This window comes from Falco naumanni, chromosome 5 (assembly GCF_017639655.2).
Source record: "Falco naumanni isolate bFalNau1 chromosome 5, bFalNau1.pat, whole genome shotgun sequence".
In the NCBI taxonomy this organism is placed as follows: domain Eukaryota; kingdom Metazoa; phylum Chordata; class Aves; order Falconiformes; family Falconidae; genus Falco; species Falco naumanni.
The window spans coordinates 28,733,330-28,758,792 of NC_054058.1; the positions used below are offsets into that span (position 1 = coordinate 28,733,330).

The window sequence follows — 25,463 nt, forward strand, 5'->3', positions numbered from 1 at the left end:
TTCACAATAACAGCCTGGAAAGGAAACATTTACTCCTGAGCTTCCCCCTGCCAAGCAAATGTAGTGTATGGTGTTTTTTTTGGTGGCTACCAGTGGTTAAGAGCATGGGATGTAAAATTATAATGCTGTATGCACGGTTAGTCTATTACAGTTATGATCACCGTAACATGCATTTCAACATTTGTTGTTTCGCTTTTAAATTGGTGCATTCAGCGTGGAGGGCAGGACTCCCCACTCCCTTATATAACATTATCTCCATAGGTTCTTGAGGATCTGCCTGCCAACAGTGAAGAAATGAAAAAAGATGAAAACCCCCTCCATTTTAAGCTCTACTTTTGTGTTCTTGATGACACATAACGAATGCATCAGTGTTACTTTTGCATCCTGAAAGAAAGGGTGATGGCATGGAATGGAACTGCCATGTAACATGCAGAGAGCTTGAAAAAAAACAAACTGACTGCGAGCCCCAGCTCACCAGCATGGAAACACCGGCCTGTCCACGGGCTCCACCACGCCAGGTGTGCCGCTTGCCTGAGGCGCCCCTAGCAAAAAGGGCGGCTGTGCCCGCGGCAGCACACCGCGTGGCACCGGCCCGTGCCCTGGGGAAAAACCGCCTTCGAGAACCGCGGCGAGCGGAGGCTACTGCATCGCCCTGCCCCCCCGGCCGGGCCTTCAGGCACTTTCCCTGACGCTACTTGGGAAGAAGCGAAGGAGAAGCCCCACCGGGCAGGCCTGCGCGGGTCCCACGGCCGGACTCAGGGCGGAGCCGGCAGCCCGGGCCCCGGCGGCGGCGGTGCTCCCGGACACCTGCTCCCACCAAGCACCTCCGGCCGCTCGGCAGTGCCCGCCGCAGCGGGGTCTCGGGCGGGCAGCAGAGCCCTCTCCGGCCTGCCCTCCCGCTCCCTAACAGCGACCCCGGCCGAGGCCGGCGGTGCCTGCGGGAGGACCCCACGCAGGAGGCGCCGCGCCGCCGCAGCGGCCCCGTAGCGCAGCCCCCGACCCCCGCACCGGGCCTTCGGCCTTGCTCGGGCGCTTCCGCCGCCGCGCTTACATAAGGGGGAGGTGGCGCGCGCCGCGGCCCGCCCTCTCGCTGCCCGTGTCCTCGCGGCACCCTGCCCCTCCCCCTCCCGCGTGACACCGCCCGGGGGAGGAGAAGGGCAGGGCCAGCGCGTGCCTCCCCGCGCCCCGCCCCGCGGCGGGAGGGGCGGGCGGTGGCACGTGCGCCCCCCTCCCCGCCCCCAATGGCAGCCCGCTGCCCCCGCGCACGCTCAGTGCCGGCCGCTCGGCGAGGCGGCCGAGCCGGGCCGGGCCGGGCCGGGGTGGGGGTGGGGAGCGGGCTCTCGGCGGGGCGCAGGCGCGGAGGGAGGGCCGCCGGGCGGGGAGGGCACGGGGGGGGCGGTCCCCCTCCTCCTCCTCCTCCTCCTCCTCCTTCTCCTCCTCCTCCTCCTCCTCCCCCCGCCTCCGCGGGGGCCGGGTGACGCACGTGCGCGCGCCCCCGCGCGCTGTTGTCCGCTCGCTCCCGCGCCGCCTGCCCGTGCCTGCCTGCCGGCAGCGGGGCGCGCGCGGCGTGTGGGGCTGGCACGCGCGCTGTTGTTATTGGTGCCGCCGGCCGCGGCAGGGGGAGGGGGAGCGGGCGGGCGCCTCAGTCAGTGAGTTCTTTAAAGATGGCTGGAGCGGTGGCGGCTGCCGCGACTCCTGTGTACTGCGTGTGCCGGGAGCCCTACGACGTGAGCCGCTTCATGATCGAGTGCGACATCTGCAAGGACTGGTTTCACGGCAGGTAGGCGCTGGGAGCCGCGCGGGGCCGGGCGGCGCGGGGGCAGGGGCGCCGGGTCGGCCGGCCACCGGGCACAGGCGGTGGCAGTCACCCTCCCCCCGGTGACGGCCGGGGGGACAATGGCTACGCGGCGGCAGCACGGGGGCGGGGGGGGGGTGGTGGTGGTGGCGGAAACCGGGCTCTTGTCTGCTCCGGTTCCCCCCCGCGGCGGTGGCAGCGGCCGGTGCCGGCCAGCGCTGCCGTCCCTGGGCACATGGGCTCGCGTTTGCGAGGGGCGGCCGGGCCGGGCGGGGGGGAGGCCGGTTATGAAAGAGCAACAGATGCGGGGCTCGCCGGCGGGGCCGGCGCCACCCTGAAGTTGAGCCGGCTTCGGGGAGGCGGCGTGTCCCCCCCGCGCCCCCTCCCCCCGGGGGTCTCTCCCGGGACAGGGCGGTCTCTTGGCGTAGAAGTGCGGGGGGGACACGGCGTCGGGTGCCGGGGCTCCCCCCCGGCCGGTCCGGGCTCCCGGCTGCCGTGCGTTTTGTTTGGGTGCGCGCGGGGCGGAGGAGGGTCGCTCCGCTCTTCTCGACGCTTTGACGTTTCCAGCCCGGTCCCGAGCGGCCGCCGCCGACTCGCGTGTGTTTTGCGGAGCCGAGCGTGTGAATAATAAAGGCCCGGCGGCAGCCCCCCGGCTGCGGGCGGGGGGAGGCGGCGGCGGCGGTGGGGATTCACGGGCAGTTAAACAAAGGAGCAAGTTGGGGGCCCGCGGCTCCAGCGGCTCGGCCGGGCCGGGGCTGCGGGGCTCCCGAGTGACCGCCCCCATTATGTGGGGAGCCCCGGCGGCGGCGTGCCGGCCGGGGAGCTGCCGGCCGTGTAGGAAGTGCCCTGTGATTGACAGCAGGACATTTAAATACCCCCCGTGTAACAAAAACAGGCTCCCGGCGAGACGGCCGCCTCGCCCTCTGCCGGCGCGGGGCGGCAGGGCCCGGCCGGGCCGAGCGGAGCGGAGCGGGGGCGGCTGCTGCTGCCGCCGCCGCCGGGGCCCCGCGGCCCCGGAGTGTCCCGGCACGCCGGGAGCGGCACCGGCGCCTCGCACGGCGCGGCTGAACAAAGCGGAGCCCGGGGAGGGCTGCCCGCCGCCGAGGGGTATCGTGCGGCCGGTCCCGCCGCCTGTGCCTTTCATCTCTGGCCCTCGGCGCTTGCGGCGGAGGAGCGATGGTTGTGTGGGTTTTGTGTCGCTGTTGTTTTTTCCTTTATTTATTTTTCTCTTTCTTCCCCTCAATGGCAGTAGAAAAATGCTGGCCAAAAGTAGGTTGCGTATCTCGGTGTTACTTAACAGTAATTGTTACACATGGGTGTTTTCTTGCCACGTTTTAGGATGAAAGGAAGGCTTTCAGCTTTTCAGATGTTGACTTGTACTTACGTTGATTTGTTCTTTGTATATGAGTTTCCCCAGACTCAACCCACAGTATAATGAAACTGTGAAAAGGGCTTTGTAAACTGTAAAAAACTGGCAAAGTGAGATTGTTGTACCTTTAAAAACAACCCCTCGTTAATATTTTTAACTGGACTATGACTACTCTTGCCAGTACTTTTGTCTGAAGCTAGATGCACAACAGCTTTTTTGGATAACAGTTACTTAATCCAAGTTCATCAGAACTTGGTCGCTTCCTTTAGTAGTAAAGGGTGCAGATATCGTGTGAACGTCTTTGTACGGTTACAGGTTCTCTCTCTTGCAAGTGCTTTCCTGCGTTTGTGTATTTTTCTCTCGGTTTGTGTTGGCAGTTGCTCCGCTTATGTGCAGGTTTAATCTAAACGCCGGCTTTGTGTACTAATATTACTGGAGCACAACTGAACTAATTTCTGAAATCGTTACAAGGAGGAGAGTATTGACTGTCTGATACTAAGGTGGGACAGACTGCTTTATAGCTTTCTTAAATCTTGGTCTGCATAAAGATCCATAGTGGTTCCTGTGCTTGAGCTCTGTCGTGCAGCTGCTAGAAAACCAGTGCTAGCGTTGAACTACTTTGATAGTCTGAAACCCTAAGTGCGGAAAGTAAGCAAGCAAGCCAGCAGGACCTGGCAACAGCCATGTCGCTCTGGGATTTAGTTGCATGCTCACCCAGTCTCATGACTGAGGGACAGGCTTGTGGGTGACCGGTTGTCCTCTACCAGCTGTGGTCTGCTGTGGGAGTGCCTTTCCCTTTGCTCTGCGAGTATCTGAAGACTGTTACGTGGCTTGTGAACTTCTTGGTTTCATGCTTTCTGGATTATTTCTTTTATTTTGTTTTTATTTTATTCCACCACCCCCTCGCCCCCAGTGCAATGGGATTGATTTGACGACATGTTAAGAAACATAGAAACCTGTGCTTACTTAAGTCTGTGCTGCACTAGCATGATACCTAGCATGTGTTAGACTATGGACTCTTTGCTGCCTTGCTGTGTATATAGTCAAGGGAGTGCCTTAGCAATACGCTAGAGGCAGTACAAAGTCTGTTCTGACAGATTGGTACTAGTCCCTTTAAATTTTATGTGATGTTTTTACTGGGTGTTCTTGTGCTATCTGTTTCAAGTGACTGTGTTTTGGTTTACTGCTATCAATATATTAATGTTATCAAATGTGCATTTTATTCTGGTAAATATTTGTGTAGAAGCAAGTATTTTGATGTGCCCTACAAGGTTGTGAACCTACATATTCTGGGTTTTAGCTGCTCTTAAGAGTGGGTCTAACATCTTGTGTCATTACCTCTTGCTGAACAAAAGAGCGTAATGTGTGTGTTCTAGGCTTCATCACTTTCTTGAATGGCTTGCAAGAGCGGAGAGACTACAGACTTAGGTGTGACAAACTGTCAAATCTTTCAGATGAGCAAATCCATTTATATTTTAGACAGTTATTGTGTTTTCCCGGTCTTTTTATCTTCTTTAAATGAAACAGTCACACTAAGCTGCTTCCTCCTTTCTGGCACGTCTAGGATATACTCCAGCTAGGATGCAGCAGAGAAACTCCAGGTGTTCAACTTTTCCTTGAATCTGTTCAGTAACTCTTGACACCTATTTAAGTTCTTGGCTTCATCTTCAAATGATATATATCATAGTGTGATACTTCTGTCTCTGTTTTTTTGATGCTCTACCTCAGTTAACTACATACTGTCATCTTTTCTCAGTTGTGTTTTTTACTGTGATATATGCAGCCTTTTGCACAGATTATCTTTTTTTACACCAATCTTGCAGTCAGCTCTGTTCTTGGAATGTGTTTATGGAGCCTGCAGAAAATCAGTTGTCAGTTTTGAAATTTTGTCCTTTTTTCTGTATGATATCTGTACTCGACTAGATTTATGTGCATTGTGTAGACGCCGCTTATTCCTGTAGACTAGATTTCAGGTAGGTTGAAACAAACTTAAATTTAAGCATATCAGTTTCAGGCATATTCAGTTTTTGTCTGCACAATGTAATGTTGTCTGTGGTGCTTCAGGAGTGATTGTAGAGTTAGGTTTTTAGGGCTGTTGCTTTGTAAAACTGCACTGGTACTGTACTGGTTGTAAAGGAGCATGGAGAAGTCAGTCAGGCATTTAAATCATGAGAGAAATGCAGGTACCCCTCTTAAGTTTTCTGTGTAGCACTTTTCCAAGGTGTGTTGTGTTTTGTCAACAAGCATACCGTGAACTTCTAGCATGCCTCAATGAATGTCAGTTACAGTAATGGTCTCTGCCTTTTAAAATGCCTGTAACCTTCCTGATTTTTTTTTTTTTTTACATTAAAAAATATTTTTTTGAAACAAAGGAAATGTTTTGTTCTTCAAAGCTAGAAGAGTGGAGAATAGGAAGGGAAAGCATCCTTGTTTTGAACAAAATTAGTAATTTTTCATAAAATTTCATAATGGCATCAACTTTGGTGTCTCCCCCTCAAGGAGAAGAAAGAAAGAAGGCAGCCCATGCGGCTTTACTTAGCTCGCATCTTTGGTGGTTTATGTAAATGAAACTTAAATTTGGAAGCCAAAAATCCTTTTTATTTTACAAATTTTTATGTTTACAGGAATCGGCATTTCATTTGAGCAGGTAAGAGGGCAAGAAAGGAAATACGTTACTAATATTTGTGTAGTGTATGTACCTACATCTGTTGCAAAGCGAAATCAGATGATTAAATTTATATGGAATTGTTTTCAAATTGGTAGCTCTTGCTGTCAGGATTAATTCTGTATTCTGTGTTAGCCTTCCTGAAAAGAAGGATTCACTTTTTTTTCCTTTCTTAAGAGCAGTTCATTGATAGTATATAGAACTTTGCCATTAAGTGTTTGATGTTTTTTACATCTTTGTCACTATTAAAAAACATTTAATAATATCATTTGAAAAGAAAGGTGATTCATGCACCTTTTGAAGATGATTATTTAAATTGCAGATGCCTTGAGGCTTTTTTCTTAAATAGAAAAAAACCCCTGTGCCAGTGTCACATCTAAGCTAAGTTCATGCAGAACATGTTTTTTCTGATATTGTATAGATTTGAGGCTGTCTTCGTTTGGTCTCTGAAGAAACATAAAATTTCTCAACCACTCCTTGATGTGATGTCAGTTTCAAAATCATGGTTCCATCTTGCAGCTGTTAGATTACATGGTACAGGGTCCCTCAACACACCGGTTTGTACTCTGAAGGCAGGCTTTCTCCTTAAGAAGGAAATGCACATGCTATAGTGACGACTACTCCTGAATTGGTTCTTTGTTTTGGAGCTTTATACATGAGGTTCTGCACCATGGGCTTCGCCAACTCTTTGCTGCTGAAAAAGGCTGTCCCACTACTGGCTGCGTGCTGCTGTAATTTCTCTCTTGCTGGTTCAGTGCTTGTCTGATTGGTAAATCAACTCTGCGTGGAAAACTGATGAAACCCACTCTTTTGCTGGATTAGCTTTTTGTTGGGTTGCTGAGCTGAACAGGCTCATCAAGGGCTAGGATGAATCCCAGACTGTTGCAAAACACTGGTGAGGGCTGTGTTGCTGGAGGAGATGATAGTGGGCAGGAAAAGACAGAGGAACTGCCCATTTTTCTTCCTTACTGCCCACTTCAGGATTGATTTTGCTCACCCAGTTTTGTGGAACCTTGTTTTTGTGTCTCTGTCACCATATATGATTTGGCTTTGAAGCTGATGGCCTTGACCCAGACCCATCTGCTCATCTAGTGGGTTCCATAGCAAGCGAGGCATTTCCAGCCCAGCTGCGGTATGGTGACCCCAGAGCATCACCTGTTTGCGGAGACAGGTGAAGCTCTTGCCTCTGTCTTAAAGGGACTTAGAGGACAAGGTATGGTGATGCTCAATATTAAGAAACATGGAGACTCCTAAGAGAGACTTTTAGAAAAGACTGCAAAGAGAGGCAGTTAGAAATGCCTTCTGGTACAGACCTTCTGTTCGCAGAAAATTAAGGCCCAGTGATTATAAATGTTTGGGGGCTTGAACTGAATCAACAAATCCTTGTCTGGTCACTAGAGCTTTGGTCTGGCACCAGAGGCTCTTGAGCTGACTTACTGGCTTTTATAGTGTATAAGCCTTAATTTTTTTCCTGAGGCAACTGGGTGTATGCTAGGAAACTGTTTTAGACTTCAAGGGAAAGTTAATGTGTTTGTTAACCTTATTTTCTTTGGTTTAGCTTCGTATCCTCAGAGGTAGGATGGAAGCCGCAGCTTAAGTCCAGTTGAGCTGTGTGTCCTCTGCCAGAGAATTAAGTGACTTCAGCTCTTCTAAGTATACAAAAGCTAATACAGTTTTGGTTAAATGGAGAAGAAACTAATAATAATAAGATGCCAGACTAGCACTTGTGTAATAGGGTGTTTGTTTCCCATCCTTTTATAGTCTTCATTTGAGCAAACCATTTTTTCCCTCTTGGTTCCCATCTGTGAAGTGGGAAGACTTATTAATATATATTAAAGTAGATGTATGCTTGTATGCTACTATAATAAGCACTGTAGAGTAGTAAGTATTCAAATTTCTTCAATTTTTGAAGCTGTGTAATAACATGTAGAATTAGATGTACAAGGTGTTTTTTTTCTTTATGGTTTTCTTGAAAAACTGGCTTTATTTGACGTATGTATACTTTGAAAGTTAACACTTCTTTCCTTTAGATCTGTAACTTGGTAATTTTTATCATTTGATGTTGTGAAATAAAACATAGATGGTTTTGAATATGCATGCTGAAATGATAACTAGGCAAGGAAAAAAGTGCTGTCCAATGAAGATCTGTAAGAGAACTGAAGGGTACGTAGTTCAGCTCTTTTAATTAGAATTGCAACAAGATTCTAGTGAGTTTTTAAACAATTGCTAAATGCTAATAGTTCTAATTTCTAAAGTACAAATTAATTATGGCCTATTTGGTGTTAGTTGAAAGATGCAAAGTTTCAGAATTAGTGACTTAAACACTGCCTTTAATTTTTTGTACTGTTGTACCCGACCTATATCAATATATTTGATATAGTTCTTTTTTCTTCAGCCATTCTTGACTATGCAGACCAAGGCGCTGTAAGTCTTTATGTGTAACTTAATTAGCTAGTTAATTTATGATGATTTTATATTCCACAAATGTAATTTGTTGATGCTTACATAGCACTTCAGTATCTTCCTTTCCTTTTGTTATATTTAACGTATGCTTGATTTGACTGAAGAATTAAAATGTTTTCAGAAGGTTCTGTTTTGTGACTTCTGTATCTAGGAACTACAGAGGTAAGAGCAGTCTGGGTGGGGGGCTGCTCCTTGATACACTGTGTGCATACATCTGCTAGGTGCTACAGTGAAGAGCATGAAATACATTCTTTTTATTTTAAACTTACCTTGATCTGTTTATAAATCTGAGTTCTCTTACAGCAAGACAATGGCAATAAAATGGATTAAGCTTTACAGTGGAGTATGACTGTTAACTGCCAGTGGGCAAAATCACATTAATTTTGTTTTCATTCTTCATTTGTGGTGAAGCTTTTTTTGTGTGGACAATTTTCATATTAATTAGATTTCTTATGCTCAGTGCAGTTTTCTGTGCGCTTTCTATATCATCTCTTGGAAGATCATGAGATAGTGTCTCCATTCTGTTTACATGACAGTTTGCACAAGTTGAAGATGAACTCATACTCTTCTTGTAAATAATTGTACTTTCCTATATAATTTTAAAATAAAATACCATTGTCTCAAAACAACTCTGAGTAATCAGTAAAGACTTTCATAGGTACAATGTGCATGCTTTAAAAACAGGAACATGCTCCAGTTTTAAATTTGTCTCATTGCTGAAGTATGAAAATTCAATTAACAACGTTGCTATTACTTTATTAGCAATGTAGGAGAGATGTTTTAGTGACATACAGCTTTTAAAATAGCTAAGCTATGTTTCATTTGTCAGTCCTTTCTAATGTATTGTAACATTAGCTCATGAATACACAGAACTAACAATCTATGGAGTATGAATAGTCTTGAGATGTCTGCTATATGGTGGTAATGTGGATTTATGTGGCTAGTAACATCTCCTCAGGTCAATTCTGCTTTTGAATGGAATTAATATTTAATACTGTTTTCTCCATTACTTCAGCATTAACTAAAGTAGACTTTAAGACTGGTCTTTCTTTTTGAAAATATTGAGTTCATTGTTGCTCAGGCAGGCATAAATGCTGATGTTTGCCACAAAAGCAAGAAAGCTTTTTTTAAAAACCCTCCCACATCATTCTGTCTTAAAAGCCAACTAGAGTGAGGATGACTGTTCTAAATTTTTAATACATTGTGGTAAGAATTCTATTTATTTTCATTTGAAACTGTCAGATGAAATTGTAGCTAGCCTGGGAAATTAATTTCATAAATTCATGTTTGTTCCATTTACATTAGTGCTTTATTCACTTAAAGGCTCTTAAAGCACTATTCATGAAAATGAGTGCAGGGAAAGGTGACTTTCTTAGAAATGAAATCTTTGATATTGAGGATATAGGATTGATCTGATCTCTCATTCTTAGCACTTATTGGACAGTATTATCTGAACAGAGTGACGTTTTTCTTTTGGGATATTGATGTCTGAAGGCCAATAAACAAAGACCAAAATGGGTAAATGAAGAGCACCTAAGGAAATTGCTGTATCTTATTACTGGATAGTACTTGTAAAACTTCTAGTTGGCTTGCCTAAAGCATGCATTTTTAGTTTTGTTTCAATAACAAAAATATTTGGATTTTTTCACGAAAAGATTACATCATGCTGTTGACTTGCAAATCTCAGTGTCAAGAGCAGGCGGCAGTGAAAACTGCAACTTCACGTGCAGCATTCAGGGTTACCGATGGGCAGATCTGTGAGCTGTAGAGTGCTATACGGAGCCATCTAGGAACAGTACCAAAAGCAAAATAGCCATACAAATGTGACATCGTGCCCAGGCAAATCTTGCCAGTCTACTGCCTCTCAGGATAGTGTTTTCGCTTTTTTTCCTTGATGGTGTGCTGCGTTGACATGCCACAGCCTCAAGCCCTGACGCGCTGTCCTAGGTATTTCTCTGTGCTCTATTGCTTATGTAAGATAGGACCAAAAGCATGTTAACAAAAATGGTGTACACATGTAGTTTTTTAAATCTCAAGTTAAGTTCCAATTACAGTATCTGTGTGCTCAGAGGACACATCGATGTGATGCGAAGGTGAGCAGCAACTTGCTGCCTCTGATGCAGTGCCCTCCTGTGTGAATTGCTAGGACCTCTGGGGGCATCACTTTGAATCTCTTAATGCTGCGGTAAAATGTGCTGCTCTGATGTAATGAATATAAAAGAAGTAGTTAGATTGTTGTTCTCATTCTTGCTAAGAACGAACAGGGCAGCTGTAGTATTGAGTGAGTGGACTAGCGTCCGTGCTGTATAGTGTCTTATTTAACTGAGTGAAAGCAGGTGCCTTGACTGTAGGCTTATACTTCCATCACGGTAAGCTGGATTGTGCTTGAAGCATCATGAAACTCTGGTAAGAAGGATTTAGGTATGAGCTAGAGTTAGGAGTACCATTTGAGTGGATCAAATTTTTCTGAAGGGAAGATGTAACTCTTAAGTGCTTGTGCAAGTGTTACCTCTCAGCTTTTATATTTTACCAGTAGGGGCAAATTCTAACTTTGTTTTGTTTTTTTGAAAAACTCTGCTAGCATCGCCAATGAGAATGGACTGTGCATTCCACTTCCTGGCCCTTATTTGAGTGTGGAAATGACTTTATTGGCTAATGAAAAAAACATAAACCCTCCACTTGATAGAAGAATAAAGCTCTTTCCTCCTAGTTAGTTCTGGTACTGGATACTGAATAGACTTACTACTATGAGAGAGATCAAAATCTTGTATATCGGTGAAAGGAAGGTATCGGTTGGTGCCAGCTGGTGCCAGTGCTTGACCTGTTAATGTGAGGTGCCCTTGTACGTGAGGTATCTTTGCAAGGAACACATAAGTGGTCTTTTCCCAAAAGTAGTTCCTTATGCTGAGGAATAGATCTGAGATAGCTCTACAATCCTGTTTGTTTGTTGCACTTCTGTGGTCTTGTGCCTTTTTTCTTCCCTTCCAACATGTGACTGTTAATGCATGTCTCTAGTTGGCTGAATCTTTGTCTTTCATAGGGTAGCACTGCATCTAAGTCTATTTTTCCTTTGATGCTACACACAGTGTTAAGCCACGATGTTATGTGGGGAGGGGGACAGGGAAATGAGACAAAATAATGAAAAAGTAGTAAAAAATGGGAAAATAAAGCTTTAGCCTTTCAGTGTGGTTGGATGATCAGCAAAATGATTTTGAGCAAGTATCTTGTTTGTCTGGACTAAACTTACATGTAACAGGCACTCGTACATTTGCATCATGTAATTAAGAGTGAATTGCAATGCATTCCTTACTGCTCTTGGCACATGTGTGCTGAGAATGGAAGTGAACGCATCCCTGCAAGTGTGTGATGTCAGTTCTCAATGCAAACTACATGGGAAATGACTAGGGAGTTGCTTGCGGACCATATAGCAGCTTGAAGCAGGAAAGCCTCTATCTGCAGTTTTCCGCACCATCCCAGGGCAGTGCTAGTAAAATGTAATATGCTTTTCATAACCCATTAATAAATGTTTTGCATAGTCTATCTTTCTGTTGTGGGTTTTTTTTTTTTTTGTACAGCTAATGGGGAATTTAGAGACATAAGTAGCAGACAAATGTGTTTTGTGTACTGGATTGTTGGTTAATGCAGTATAGTAAAATTCTGTTTCTTGTAATGCCAACCTGAGGAAGCTGGACAAGTCTCTTTCCAGTGTGAGTGTGTCATTGCTCTGAGGCTCTGAGAAAATCCTTAGCTTTCTATGAAGTTTGTGCAGCATGATACTTTGGAAAAAGGTTTTTGTTAGGAAATGTGCTCTACCCGTTAATATACTTGCCAGTGTCATGTATACACTCATATATGTTTGGAAGAAAGACTGTAAAGTCCTGAATGATCATTGTTGGACATTTACTGACTGTATGCTAAGAGGCTGGGAGTAAAGCAGACACTTCCTTTTCAAAAATCTGTAGCAGACACAAAGTAACTGGACAGGACTCCAGTTTTCAGGCGTCTGAAACATCAGAACTGAGATTAGGAGATTTATTTTTTTTGTTCTCAGGGTATCTACAAAGGGAGTAAGCAGCATAGGGAAGAAGAGTGTCTTCTAGGTGAAAAGCTGGATGGAGAGAGGACAGGAAAGTGAAGACAATGCAGAAGGAAATGGTTATTAGAACAAAGAATACTTGGAGAATGTTAATACTGCAAGAGTCTGGAGTTTTGAATTTGAACATTAATTTGTGAGTGAAAAAAACCTCTGAACTAAAATATCTGTTGCAGTGACCAATCACTCTGAAGTGTGGAAGATCCAAGTTCTAATGCAGCTCATAGGCTTGCTGATGCAGATGCATGGTTGGGGTTTTTTTATTTGATAGAAACTACTTCATGGTGTGCAAAAAATAAGAAGTGATGATCAACATTAAATTTAAAATGTAGCTTTCTGTATCTTTCTCTGAACGGAATCTAACCTGGATCAGCTGTATCAAGCCCAATCTTAATTCTTGCATTTTCTGAAGATAAATTCACAGTTTGAGGTTGTCTTATGTAGCTGTATGGTTTGGATTGCTAAAAGTAAAAACTGTCTTTTTAAAGAAAGCTGACTCTGTATTTAAGTTGATGTACTACAAATTATAAGGTTGGAGAATTCTCACTCTTCAGGAAGCTTGACTATTTTTTCTTAGTATTTTTAGTTTTACTTAGTTTCATAGCCAGTGCTGTGTAATACAAACTGATAAATAATCCTTTCTGTAATTGAATTGTGAGAAAATGGCTTATACTTTGCATTCAGTGAATTATTGCAGTGGGTTTGCATGGCAAGGTTTTGGTAATGGTGGGGGGGCACAGGGGTGGCTTCTGTGAGGACATGCCAGAAGCTTCCCTCATGTCCAGTGGAGCCAATGCCAGCCAGCTCTGAGACAGACCTGCTGCTGGCCAAGGCTGAGCTAATCGGGGGGGGGGGGGGGGGTGGGGAATGAACTGTGCCAGCCAAAGAGAGGAGTGAGACTGTGAGAGTGACAACTCTGCAGACACCAAGGTCAGTGAAGAAGGAGGGGGAGGAAGGGCTCCCCACACTGGAGCAGGTGGATGCCCAAAGGAGGCTGTGACCCGTGGGAATCCCACAGTGGAGCAGGTTTGCTGGCAGGACTTGTGACCCTGTGGGGAACCCGCTCTGGAGCGGTCTGTTCCTGAAGGACTGCACCCCGTGAAAGGGACCGATGCTCGAGCAGTTTGTGAAGAATTGCATGCAGCCTGTGGGAAGGACTCACCTTGGACGAGTTAATGGAGAACTGTCTCCTGTGGGAGAGACCTCATGATGGAGCAGGGGAAGAGTGTGAGGAGGAAGGAGTGGCAGAAACATGTGATGAACTGACCGTAACCCCCATTCCTCATTGCCCTGTGCCACTCAGGAGGAGGTGGTAGAGTAATTGGGAATTAAGTTAAGTCCAGGAAGAAGGGAGGGGTGGGGGGAAGGTGGTTTTTTTTTCTGATTTGAATTGTAATAAATTAATTTCCACAAGTTGAGTCTATTTTTCCCATGGTGGTGATTGCTGAGTGATCTACCTGTTCTTATCTTGACCCACGAGCCTTTCGTTATATTTCTCTCCCCTGGCTGGTTGAGTTGGGGAGTGACAGAGTGGCTTTGGTGGGCACCTGGCACCCAGCCAGGGTCAAACCACCACAATTAATGAACTCAGTAAAGGCTCTTTATCTAGGAAACACTTGTGGTAAAGGATTGTTTTCGTGCTGAAGTATTTAAAGAAAAAACCTTTTGGCACTTTCAGATTATGTTAGCAGAGGTTGTAAAGAAAAGTGAATCACTGTTACCACTTTCAAACCAGAAAGGCAACAACTGTTAACTGTTACTTGTACTCCAAAAAGGCTGGTGGGTATGAGTCAGGTTGCAAATTTGAAGTCCTCACCAGTTCCTGAAATATTTAGAGAAATGGACAGTTCTGCTTATCTAAAAGAAACGGGTGCATTCATAGTCTGGGGTAGACTGTTATGTTCCTGTAGGAAGCACTGTTAAATCAGACTAAGAAAAAGGCAAAAGGTTGTGCTGTAATGTAAGCTCACTGTATGTATTTATTCACTAATGTCAGGAACAGGGACCAGACTGAAAATAATCTTGTTGATGTCTGAGCACCCTAACCAGAAGACTATGTTTGGGTCACATTACATTCTATTCTGGGCCTTTATTTCTTGTATTCTTTTCTGCAGAGTAAGAGGCTGTAAGTGGAGGAGATAAAGTGACCTTACATAAAAACTAACACGGTGGGTGAACATTGCCTTGAGATGCATGAGCTTGAACTCCCACAACCTGAATAAGCACTGCTGCTGTCTCACTTGGAAAAACAAAATAACTTCTCCCTTCCTAACTATTTTTTAATGCCCAGTATTTTGAAAGCATGGCAGTGGTGCTTGCCTTCTGGCTTGGATGCCAGGGAACGGGGAACATGCTGGCTGGGTGCACAGGGCAAGCAGTATAGATGGTGCTTTTGGAATTTTCGGGTCATGTGGTGAGGTGCCAGGTGAGTGTAGGTACCGCAGTGGTTAGCTGTCTGTCTTCTGAATTCAGGGAGGCTTTAGGCGCCAGCATCCTTATTTGGATATTGCCCTGATACCCTTGTATAGATGTATCCATTCCCCTCCCCCCCCCCCCCCCCCCCCCCCCCCCATGTTCTTGCAGTTCTTCCCCTCATTGTTCTGTGCTCTGGATTTGAAAGTAGTTGTTCTTTACAACTGTTTATTCCAAGGCTGCCTCCTGTTGTACTTGCTGTTTTAATTAATCCACTTGGTATCAGTTGGTGTGGAACAATAGTCCTCTGGTAGTCTTATTTTTGGTTTAAACTACATTTATAACAGTGTAGTGACATACCCAAATTAATCTAGAATATTTTGATTTAATAAATAACTTTCACAGAACTATTGAGGTTGAAAGGGATCTTTTAAGATCATCTAGTCCACTTTGTCTGCTCAAGCAGGGTCAGATGGAGCAGGCTGCTTAGGACTGTGTCCAGTTGTGTTCTGAATATCTCCACAGATGGACACTCTGCAACCTCTCTGGGCAACTTCTTCCAATGTTTGACCACTCTAGCAGCTAAAAAAATAATACATATTTGTTTTCCTTGTATTTAGATGGATTTCATATGCTTTAATCTGAGGCCATTGCCTTTTGTCCTGTCACTGGGCACTGCTGAGCAAAGTCTTATCACCTTTCCCCTCCCATCAGAGGAATTTTATACACATTGATATTTGCACACATTGGTAAGATTCCCCCTGCAATTTCAGCTCTCCAGGCTGAAGGATCACAGCTCTCTCAGGCTCTCCTCATCTGAAAGACGCTTTAGTCCCTTAATCATTTTAGTGGCACTTGGCTGGACTTGCTTGGTGTGTCCATGTCTCTTCTACTGGGGATCCCAGAACTGAAGCTTGTACTCCACGTGTGGCCTCGCCACTGTTGAGTAGAGGGGAATGATCACCTCCCTTGACTGAATTCGGACAGGCTTTTCCTGACAAGGCCCAGGAGGCTGTTGGATGCCTTTGCCACAAGGTTGCATTGCTGGGTGATGATGAGCTTGTCCACCAGGGCTACAAGGTCCTTCTCCTGCAGAGCTGCATTCCAGCCAGTTGGCCTCCAGCATGTAGTGGTGCAGATTACCCTTGCAGACAAAGCCTAAAACCAGTAATAATGTGTACTTTCACTCTTGAATTGCAAATACATCATTTACTTAGCTTATATCAAAACATTTTCATATAATCACTTGTAGTATTAACACTCAAAATAAAACACTTGGATGTGTTGCTCTTTGGCAGACTTCCTGTCTTCTCTCATAGAGACAATTAAGCAAAACTTGAATCGGAAAGTTTGTCTCAAAGAATTAATTTTGTGGTTTTCACAGTAAGTAAACCATAATGCATCCTGTAATTTTTACAGAACTGGTAGATGTCTGTGCTCATTTCCAGGGGACCTTTTGCAGTAGGTCCTCTGCTTCCTGCTTCATACTTTGCTTGTGCGTTTCTTTGAGCTTTCTTGTTGTTGGTATTTTGCCCACTATGAAAAAGACACTGTAAGAGAGCTATGTATACATACACTAGAGTGATAGAGAGATAAAATCTTTTTCCCCCCACCTAAAAGCCATGGAGCTGAGTAGCACAGACAATGAAGTAAAGATTGCCTCTACAAGTGTTTGTGTGTAAAGTCTAGAATAAAAGATGTGGATTTGTGCTTTTGCAAATAATTTAGACGGCTCCATATAGCTTATGATAGAGTAAACCTGGTTTCAGTAGCTTGGATCTGAACTTTTTGGAGTTTTAGATTAAAATCAGTATGTCACATTGTATCCAGAATAAAAATGATTTCTGCAGATAAAATTCAATCTTAGTGCTGATGTAACTAAACCCCCCAAACTCTGTTTAGATTTGTTCTGCACTATTGAAGTTTCCATGTGGTCTGAAAATTACTGTGCTTCATTAATTCCATCTGAAGAGTATTGAACAGTTGGATTTCTGTAGATGGAATAATGTGTAAAAGTAACTTCTTGGTATGTTATGGATTGCATGGACAGTTTTGGCTAGTCTGACCCTCTGGACCTCTGCAAACAGCTGAGAATCCAATAACGATCTCTAAATGATGAGCATTATCTAGTTGACTGAAGGAGCTTATTCTGCTTACTGCTTTGCCAGCCAGTCAGTGTAACATCTGATATTTAAACTCATTATCTGTGTATCTGAAACAGTTTGCTTGTATCATAGCTTAAATAGAAGTTAATGTAATCAGCTACTCCATCTGTGTTTGAAATGAGGATGGCGAGATAGAGATGATGAGACAGTTTGCTCTCAGATTTCTTCAAAAATGAAGCATCTGTCTCTACTTGCTGTTGACTGCAAGTCTATTTACCTTACAAGAAGTAAGGTATTTCAAAGCTATAGGAGCCATCATGTATTATTTTATGTTGTGGTTAGAAGATGGCTAGAAAGTTCTTAGTAAAGTTCGAAAAATACTGTAGGCTGGAGGGGGAATTACACTGTTGAGAAGCAGAGGAATTTAAAAAAAAAGTCTTTGATTACTATTTTTTTTTTCTTTATAGGAGAACTAATTTAATTATTTGAATTTTGAAGGCAATAAAAGGTTCATTTCAGATACAGCTGCAGAGACTCTGAATGCTACCGTGAGTGTTAAGGCTACTTAGGAGGCGCCAGGAGGTCTTTAAAACCAACCTGGTTCAGAAATTTTTAGACCAGTTGGGTGATAAACTGTATTTGGTATAGGGAGCCAAGTAAAAGGTGTGTAAAGTAGGCAAAGACCAAGTTTGCTGTTGCTGCAGTCAGTAAAAGCAGCAGATAGTAGCATACAGTAACCCAGGATTAAGGGATTTGCAGCGATGGAGTCTTAAGGTTGTGCTAATACTTGTTACTGGTGCTACAGTGTGGGAGACAGAAGAGGGTATTGCCTGATGTTGTTAGCAGAAAGTCACATTTTCAAATCATGCCTGACAATTTTCCAATGAAGTGACACAGTTTAAAAACAATCGTTAGCTTCCTAATCAATCCTCTCAGACTGAGAAGCCACATGGGTTTGTTACTGTTCGCCTCAAAACCTTTTTTTTTCTCACTGTGCTTGAAGACAAGACAGATCTGATGGTGTGTACTGACAGTATTACTCAGGATGTCGAAAGCTTTACAGACTGTGCATTGCATAAAATAACACAGTACCAGTAGTGCTTGTCATGCTTCGTGATCTTTCTAAACAGCTCATCTTTATTAGGCAACCTGATCTTTCTAAACAGCTCATCTTTATTAGGCAACCGGAATAACCAGCAAGTACTCTCTGTAGGAAGCTGCAGTCCATGCCCTTTGTTGACGAGCAGTCAACACTTCTAGCTATTGAGAAGGGAATGGAACTGCTGAAGACATACCAACAAATTCCCAAATGAATTAAACCCAGCTTTTAATATACAGTGCAGGTCATCTAAAAGAGGTGGTTGGCCTAATACCTAATACCTAATATTAAAGAGATGCTTGTTCCGTAAGAATATTATAATAAATGTTTTTGGGCTTTTTCTTGTGAGACTTGGCTGTAAGTAATTCTGGAATTTGGAGACTGCTGTGAGTGAGTATGCAAGAACTGTTAGTGAGTTTTTTTCTATTCAGTGTCTAAAAATTAAACCCCAAATGTTGAGTCTTGTTTCCCTAAAAGCTGATGTAAAGGGATATTTCTTTTACTAAGAGCAGGTAAATATCTTCACGCTTCACAATGGTCATCACATCTTTCTTCAAACTAGGAGGTGGGAATCTAGCTGAAAATTTGTCCTTCTGATCTTGTCCTGCTTTATGGAAATCCATGTTTGCTGTGGTTTGGAAATGTAGCTTTCAGACTGTTGGGGTTACTTGCTTGTTTTTTGGATCTGTTACAGTTACTGCTGTACTTCAGTGAATTACCTGCTGGAAATAGTGTCTTGTAGGCAAATAACATACTGATGGTGGCATGAAGTCATATATCTGCCTGGTACATGCCTCAGCTACTTTTATAGCTGGAGCTACAGGTAACTGGTCTCAAGGAACCGGTAAAACTAAACACTTCATCTAAGAAGGGTTGGGATACCTAGGGAGAGTCAGACTAAGACCACCTTAAATGCTGTTTCGTCTAAAGAACCTTGCTTCACCTACAGCATCTGGTGCCAATGAATGCATGTTGACTTAGTAATGTCTCTTTCCATGTTGTGCAGGGTATAGGATTAAATTATAGCAAGTTTTTCAGGTGCAGGGAGGGTTGTTATCTAAGTGGTAAGCTATTGGCAATTTATCCATTAGGTTGAAGTAGTTCTGAATATTAGTGAGTGATGAAGGTGAAGTTCAACAGTTAGGCCCGAGCAGGTCTAATGCCTTCCCTTGTCGGAAGGGGCAGTCCTACTTCTCTTATCCCTCTCTCCAGGTGACATAGTCCCTCTCCCCCTCATGGATTGTCTCGGATAGGTGTCCAACTGTGCTGTAAGCTAACTTGGTAAACAGGCAAAAAACTGGCTAGGGTAGTTTCTGTCAGATAAGCAAGTGAAAACAGGTTGCTTTGTAACCAGGCAAGTACCAGGGCCACTGCAGGATGGGGAAATGGAGTGCTTGCTTGGAAGGGAATGAGTAACCTGCCTCTTCCAGTGGCTGCAAGCTGTTCGATCAACACAAGCTATGTCATGTCATTGCTTCTTAAGATCTGCTTGTCATTTTGAGTTGAACCTCAGTTTCTCTTCATAGGCTGTGTGTTTGTGATTCAGGTGATTTCTCTCTTCTTTCCTCCCCTTCCAATGCCCTCTCAGAAACAAGTAACTGTTATGTCTGTTCTGTGTACAGAAGGCCCTTGTTACCTAATAGGAAACTGCACTGGAACTAGAACTGAAATTCACGTTGGCTGTGGTCAGAGGACGTGAGTTACTAGTAATTCTTAAAACCACATCATATGCAATGTTTCATTAGGATGGCTAGAGACAGAATGATAATTAACAGGAGTCTATGCAAGTTGGCACTGAGGAAGATTAAGACAAGAAACTAAAAAAGTTGCAGCAAGCAAGTATGTGTAGACTGTATCTCTCATTTAAATTTCATTTTTTTTAATGTCTTCATTCAGAAAAAGGGGCGGCCTTCATCTGCTGTATTACAGTTGACATAGCTGCTTTATTCCTGAATGAGTGAAGGTTTAGTAATTGTATACCAACTTCCCTTTTCCATCCTGTTGTTATCTCTGTAGCAGAGCTTAGCTTATTTCTTCCTCTCTTTCTGCTTGGGAAATAATGGTGGTGATTTTGGATCATAGTGTGTCCTTGGGTAGAATACAACCACACACAGGCACTCAAGTTAATATGTCTTTTTCAAGATAGCTATGGCAGCCCTTTTAAACAAGTTGAAGATTTTGTGGTTTTGTGTTTTGGGTTTTTTGTTTGTTTTTCTTGTCATAGAATCAAGGCAGTGTTGTTTCTGCCTTTAAAACCTCTGTGGTTTGAAGGTATTATTTTTAACGTACCTTTTTTTTTTTTTTTTTTTTTACTTCTTGTAAGTTTTGGATATTTTTTTTTTTTTCTTTCCTCATTGCTAAGCACGATTAGAATAACCCTGTCGGGGAACTGAAATAAAGCAAATTATGTAAATAGGATGCAATTATTTGTCAGAGCCTTTTACTAGGTTCTGGAATATCTTAGTGGGGAAGACATAAACCTCCATTGGCTTGAACTCTTGAGGAGAAGATAAAAAAGACTTAATGGAAGAACTTTCTTAAAGATGTAGAAATTCTAACCTTTGTTGTCAATGTGTAGGGAGATAGTTAATTTCTGTCTTTTCTCTTCCCCTTCCAGTGCCCTCTCTCTTTGAATCAAATAACTAGTGTGTGTATTTTTCTGTGTATGTAAGGCCCATGCTACCTAATGGGAAAACAAAGCTGTTACAGACTTTGCTTTATAACCAGAACTAAAATTCATGTTCGCTGTGGCCAGATAAATTGGGACTCCAGTATTGCTAGAATTACTTGAAATCCAATGTTAATCCTTTTTTCTGCATCAGTGTGGGAACAACAGGATAGCTCTTATTTATTTCAACATGCTTCTAGCAGTTGCAACTCCACTAAGACACAGTGCCTGAAGTAAGATTGGGCTATTGTTTCTCCTCTTCTTTGGTGTGTCAGTCTGGCCATACTGGGAAAATGAATAGAGGAAGATGGGAATCTGAACTGCTACAGAGAATCTTTCTGAATTCCCGAACGGAGTCCTTTGCTTCATATATGAAGGGTTACGGTGATTATTGGGTTTAAAGTGCTAAAAAATTTTCTTCAGGTCAATTTGATGCACTTTCTTTTTTTCTTCTTTCCTATAAATCTTACGTCTTCATTCACTTGCTGTTATCATCCTGGTTTCTCTCATAGGTTTCACACTGAAATAAGGCGTTCAGCTATCGTTGCTGTTTTTAAAATTAATTTCTCTTTCTGACATGCTGTTTAGTTTTGAAGTCTGCTGTAGTTTTCTCTAAATATTATTTTCCTGATCTTCTTGAGGCAGCCTATTTTACTAAAATGTACACTAAAAGTTCTAGGCTCCTTCAGACCTTCATTTCTGTAATACAATGATTTTAAAAGGACACGGACAAAAATTAATTGTAAATACTCTTAAAGCATCTTGATGCAATCAGTCTGGTTGGGAAGAATAAGTAGAAATCTCAGTTGGCATAGGAAGGAGGGAGAAATTGGCTGTGTGCTTACTAGATGACACTAAACAGAAGGAATATGTCAGAAGTACTTTGGTAATGTTAACTTGGCCTTGTCAGGAAATCATCATTAGGAAAAGTACTTCTCATAAAACTGCTACACGTAATCCATGATGGTCAATGCTATTATGAAATAAGTTGGACTGTGTGTCTCTTCCTAACACTCTTACATCGTAGTGAAGAGGTTGTTTGACTTCAGTGTGTATTTTTGCATGTAAAGCTCTTTGGATTTGCTGAGTATGTCCTTCTTTTGACTGCAGTTTGAAAAGTCATTTTACTTTTTTGATTAAATTCCTAATAGTTACATTATATCTTTGTATCAAAAATCAGCTCTCCACACAATCTTTCCATCAACGTAGATGACTAGAAGTAAGATTATGCTGATTATACCAAATACTCAGTTGTCAAAGTATTTTGTAAAAGCAATGGTCCTTTCTCTGTTAATTTTTTTCTAGCAATTTCAATAAATTGAACTGACTGTACTTAAAATCCAGATCTTAGAAAAAAGCATATGCTCAGTTCCAAAAACATACCAACTAATTTTCAGACTGGATTAGAATTACAGAGTGGAAGAATTGGTGTACAGATAATGTATGTCAGTGTTGTTTCCCTGAGATTTTAGGTACCCTCGTGATCACGCTGAACACATGGCTACATCCGTAACTGCAGGTAGAAGGTTTTGTTGTATCTGTAACTGAACGTTTGTCATTATGTAACTTCATAGCTTTGTTCCATTGATCATAATTTTCCTATTAGGTTTCTACTTTTCAGAATCCATTCTGTGGAGTTGAGCTTTCTCTGACAAGATGTCATTTACTGATTATTTTTTTTTTTTTTTTTTTTTTTTTTTTGGTCTGTGCTTTGAGGAGTGTAAAGCACTGTTACCTGAGAAGTCATGTATACTGATTTTCTTTCTCAATGGAAGGATGTGTGTGACTATTGCTATTGAAAGTGTCTTCTGTAAGGACAGCGCTACTATAGCTATCAAACTTTAGATTTTATTTCTGAAGGTCCAGGAAGTCTGAGTCTTTGGAATGCCCTTTGGAAATCAAAATAGATCATGTACCTGTTTGTGTGTTTTGTGTTACTGCAATACCTCATTTCAGATAAATGTTACATAATGCAGAAGAAACGGAGTTCAATTACCTTAGAAAGTGTAAACCTGTGTAATGAACATTTACATTTTTACTGTGCAATGTAATTGTTAATCTAAAGTAGACTAAGATCTCTTAGGCCTTTGGAAGTGTCAGAAGAGATGCCTCTGAGCAATCAAGGATCAGAGTTTTATGTGTATTATGCAGCATTGTTATTCTCGAGATTAAGTGCGTTGTAGGATGATGCAATATTGAATAAGCTTGTGTATTTTGAGAGTTGGTCTTACATGTAGTTTTTCTGTCCTTAAGAACTTGGTTGATGGAACCTTTGTGAGTACGTACTAAAGCTACGTATACTGTTGGGTAACTATCCATATATTCTGTACAAATCTCAAAAATGTGGTGTTTTTTTTTCTGGAGAAATGGATAGCTCTGAGAGAGGGGTATATTTGCTACAGATAACCATTATTCTGTTTTTCTATTTTTAAAAATATTTTTTAAAAGTGTATTTATGCATGCTATTTGAGTTGTGTTTATGCCAGTCAAAGGTATTTCATTTTGGAAAGTGAATGTGGTGGAATCAAAAGCTCAAATATTTTTATGTTGGGTGTTTTTTTCTGTAATTTATTTTAAGGCATTATGGTCTATATCTAGTGTATAGAAATTTGTCGGTTACTTAAAATTATTTAACTGCCAAAGTAAATCCTTGTAAACCTAAACTTACTAGTATTGTGATTCCAGAATTGTTACCATGTTTGTCACAGTAAGACTAAGAGATAGATGGTGGTTCCCTGTACTTTCCTGTGTGTGGTTTTTTTTTTGTGTGTTTTTTTTTTTTTTTTTTGTCAGTTTTATTCCTTTGGTGTAACTGCATGTTACACCATGAAGAGGGAAAACCAAAAATCTAGCTGGCACTTGAGGTTCAGGTTTTTAAAGCTCACTACACTTATTTTAAGTTTTAGACTTTCCTTCAAATAAACTTCATTGTATAGCTGTTTTTTTGCTACGGGATGGTATGTAGTATGTTAACAGTATTGTCACACTATGACTTTGTCTTTCTATTCCTAATTAAATGTTTTAATATTGTCCCTGAATGAGTGGCAGATGTGGCGATTTGGTTGTGGCAGTGCCATCTTTAGTACTTCCATTGTCTTAACCTGTAAATATATGCCTACTTGGTATCCTTTTCCCACTTGGAAATAATAGGCTTGATTAAATGACTAACAAGAATTCCTTAAAATTTGCTGAACTGACTTCCTACCCCATGCTTTTCTCTGCATTCTTGGAATGAAGTAGGAGAAGCTGTTCTTTGCATAACTTGCAAGCTTGCTAATTAATTTTGACAATAAATGCAATAGTATTTTGTTATGTTCAAATGGATCGGGACTGAAAGTAGCAACTGCAGACCTTGTTATAGGTAAACTGAGAAGTTTGCTGTAATACTCACCTACTACTTAGTTATTTGCTCACTATATTAATAGACATCTCTCTCAGCTATGATGATTTGAAATTCACTAATAAGGCCTGACACTAGAAAGGCAAGTGCCAGTCTCTTTCTTGTATGTGTGTATTGTTGGCATATGATTGCTGAACAGGCATTTCTTTTCTATTTTTCAGCAATATTTTTTAGAAAGACAGAATCGTGTAGAGATGGAATAACAGAATATTTTAAAGTATTGTGTCTTGAAAATAACATGTTATATATTTGGTGAATAACTGCACGTAACTGTAACATACACCATTTTATTTATTTTTCATTTATAGGAATCTTATTTTTAAGGTTGCTAAAGCCTATCTGAAAAAGTGAGTTGAGTGGTAGTTAGTATTTTTTCCTTTGGATCAGCTTGTTGAACTGGCTTGTCACGTGGCTCCCTGTTGTTTTTAGATCTGGTGAGAGAAACAATGGAAATGTATAGTCAGACAGTTGGAGGAAGGAGAGTGGGGCTTCTCTTCAGCAGCAACAGCTACACTCTGTGTAGTGTGGTGTGAAGTACCCTGCAGGAGTGACTTCAGGTTTTGGACAGTTAAGGCTGTCCAGTTACTAGTGAATCTTTGCTGCCTCTAGAATTGACTGACTTGTTTCTTCATCCCTTTTAATACACAGTAGGGGCTCGCTATGTATATATATCTTCTCAGCTGTTCTCTGGATAACTGGAAATTGAAAAAGGATTTTGGGGGTCTGCCCTATGAGGTAATAGGAAACACGCCTATACCCCTAGTAATTGTAGCCCTGCATTTGTAGTAACAGGGAATATGCGCTAATAGCCCTAGTATTTTTCCACTATTCCAGGATTTTTGTTGACTTTTTTCCCCACTGGATGTCAAGACATAGTTTTTTTCTCCTTTTACGGATAAAGCCTGCAGTGCTCTTTGAGGCATAGCAAGGAAGGATTGTGGGTGCTGATGCAAGGGTGGACTTGAAGAAGAGGATGCGCTGAATTCCTCTGCAAAAATGGGATAGCAGAGAAAGAAAAAGAATAACCATAGTGTTTATTCAGGGAGAATATGGGGGGATTTTGGAAAATGTATTTTTCAGTAATTTTGTAGCTTGGAAAAGATGCAAGGTATTTTGCCTAATTACACATGCTAGCAAGAGTCCTGAACCTGCATTTTTGCTGTGCAGTGACAACAGAAAAAGTCAGACTGTTCAGGTCAGACTGTGGAAAACCAGGAGGTCTTTGGGCCTGAACTCCATGTAACAAACTTTAAAAAAACCCAACTTTGCCTTAATTTTAAGCTGTAAATAAATACCTAATTGTAAAATAATATCTATCTGACAATATCCTTTGAAGAAGTAGAAGACATTCCTGTGGTGGCTAGTCATGTTTCTTCACCTGCTACGTTGAGGCC

At 42.5% G+C, this 25,463-nt stretch overlaps 1 protein-coding gene across 2 annotated transcripts in view; it reads left to right on the forward strand.

Moving 5' to 3' along the window:
- The first annotated feature begins 1,508 nt into the window (after positions 1–1,508).
- The window catches only part of KDM7A (lysine demethylase 7A), a 72,762-nt gene continuing 48,807 nt past the window's right edge, over positions 1,509–25,463 (forward strand). Inside the window, exon 1 of one of the 2 annotated variants that reach the window (XM_040594198.1) lies at positions 1,509–1,780. In XM_040594198.1, coding sequence (XP_040450132.1) covers positions 1,665–1,780 — 116 coding nt within the window. In that variant the 5' untranslated portion in view covers positions 1,509–1,664. The remainder of the gene's footprint in view (positions 1,781–25,463) is intronic. The other variant, XM_040594197.1, reaches the window with a different exon arrangement.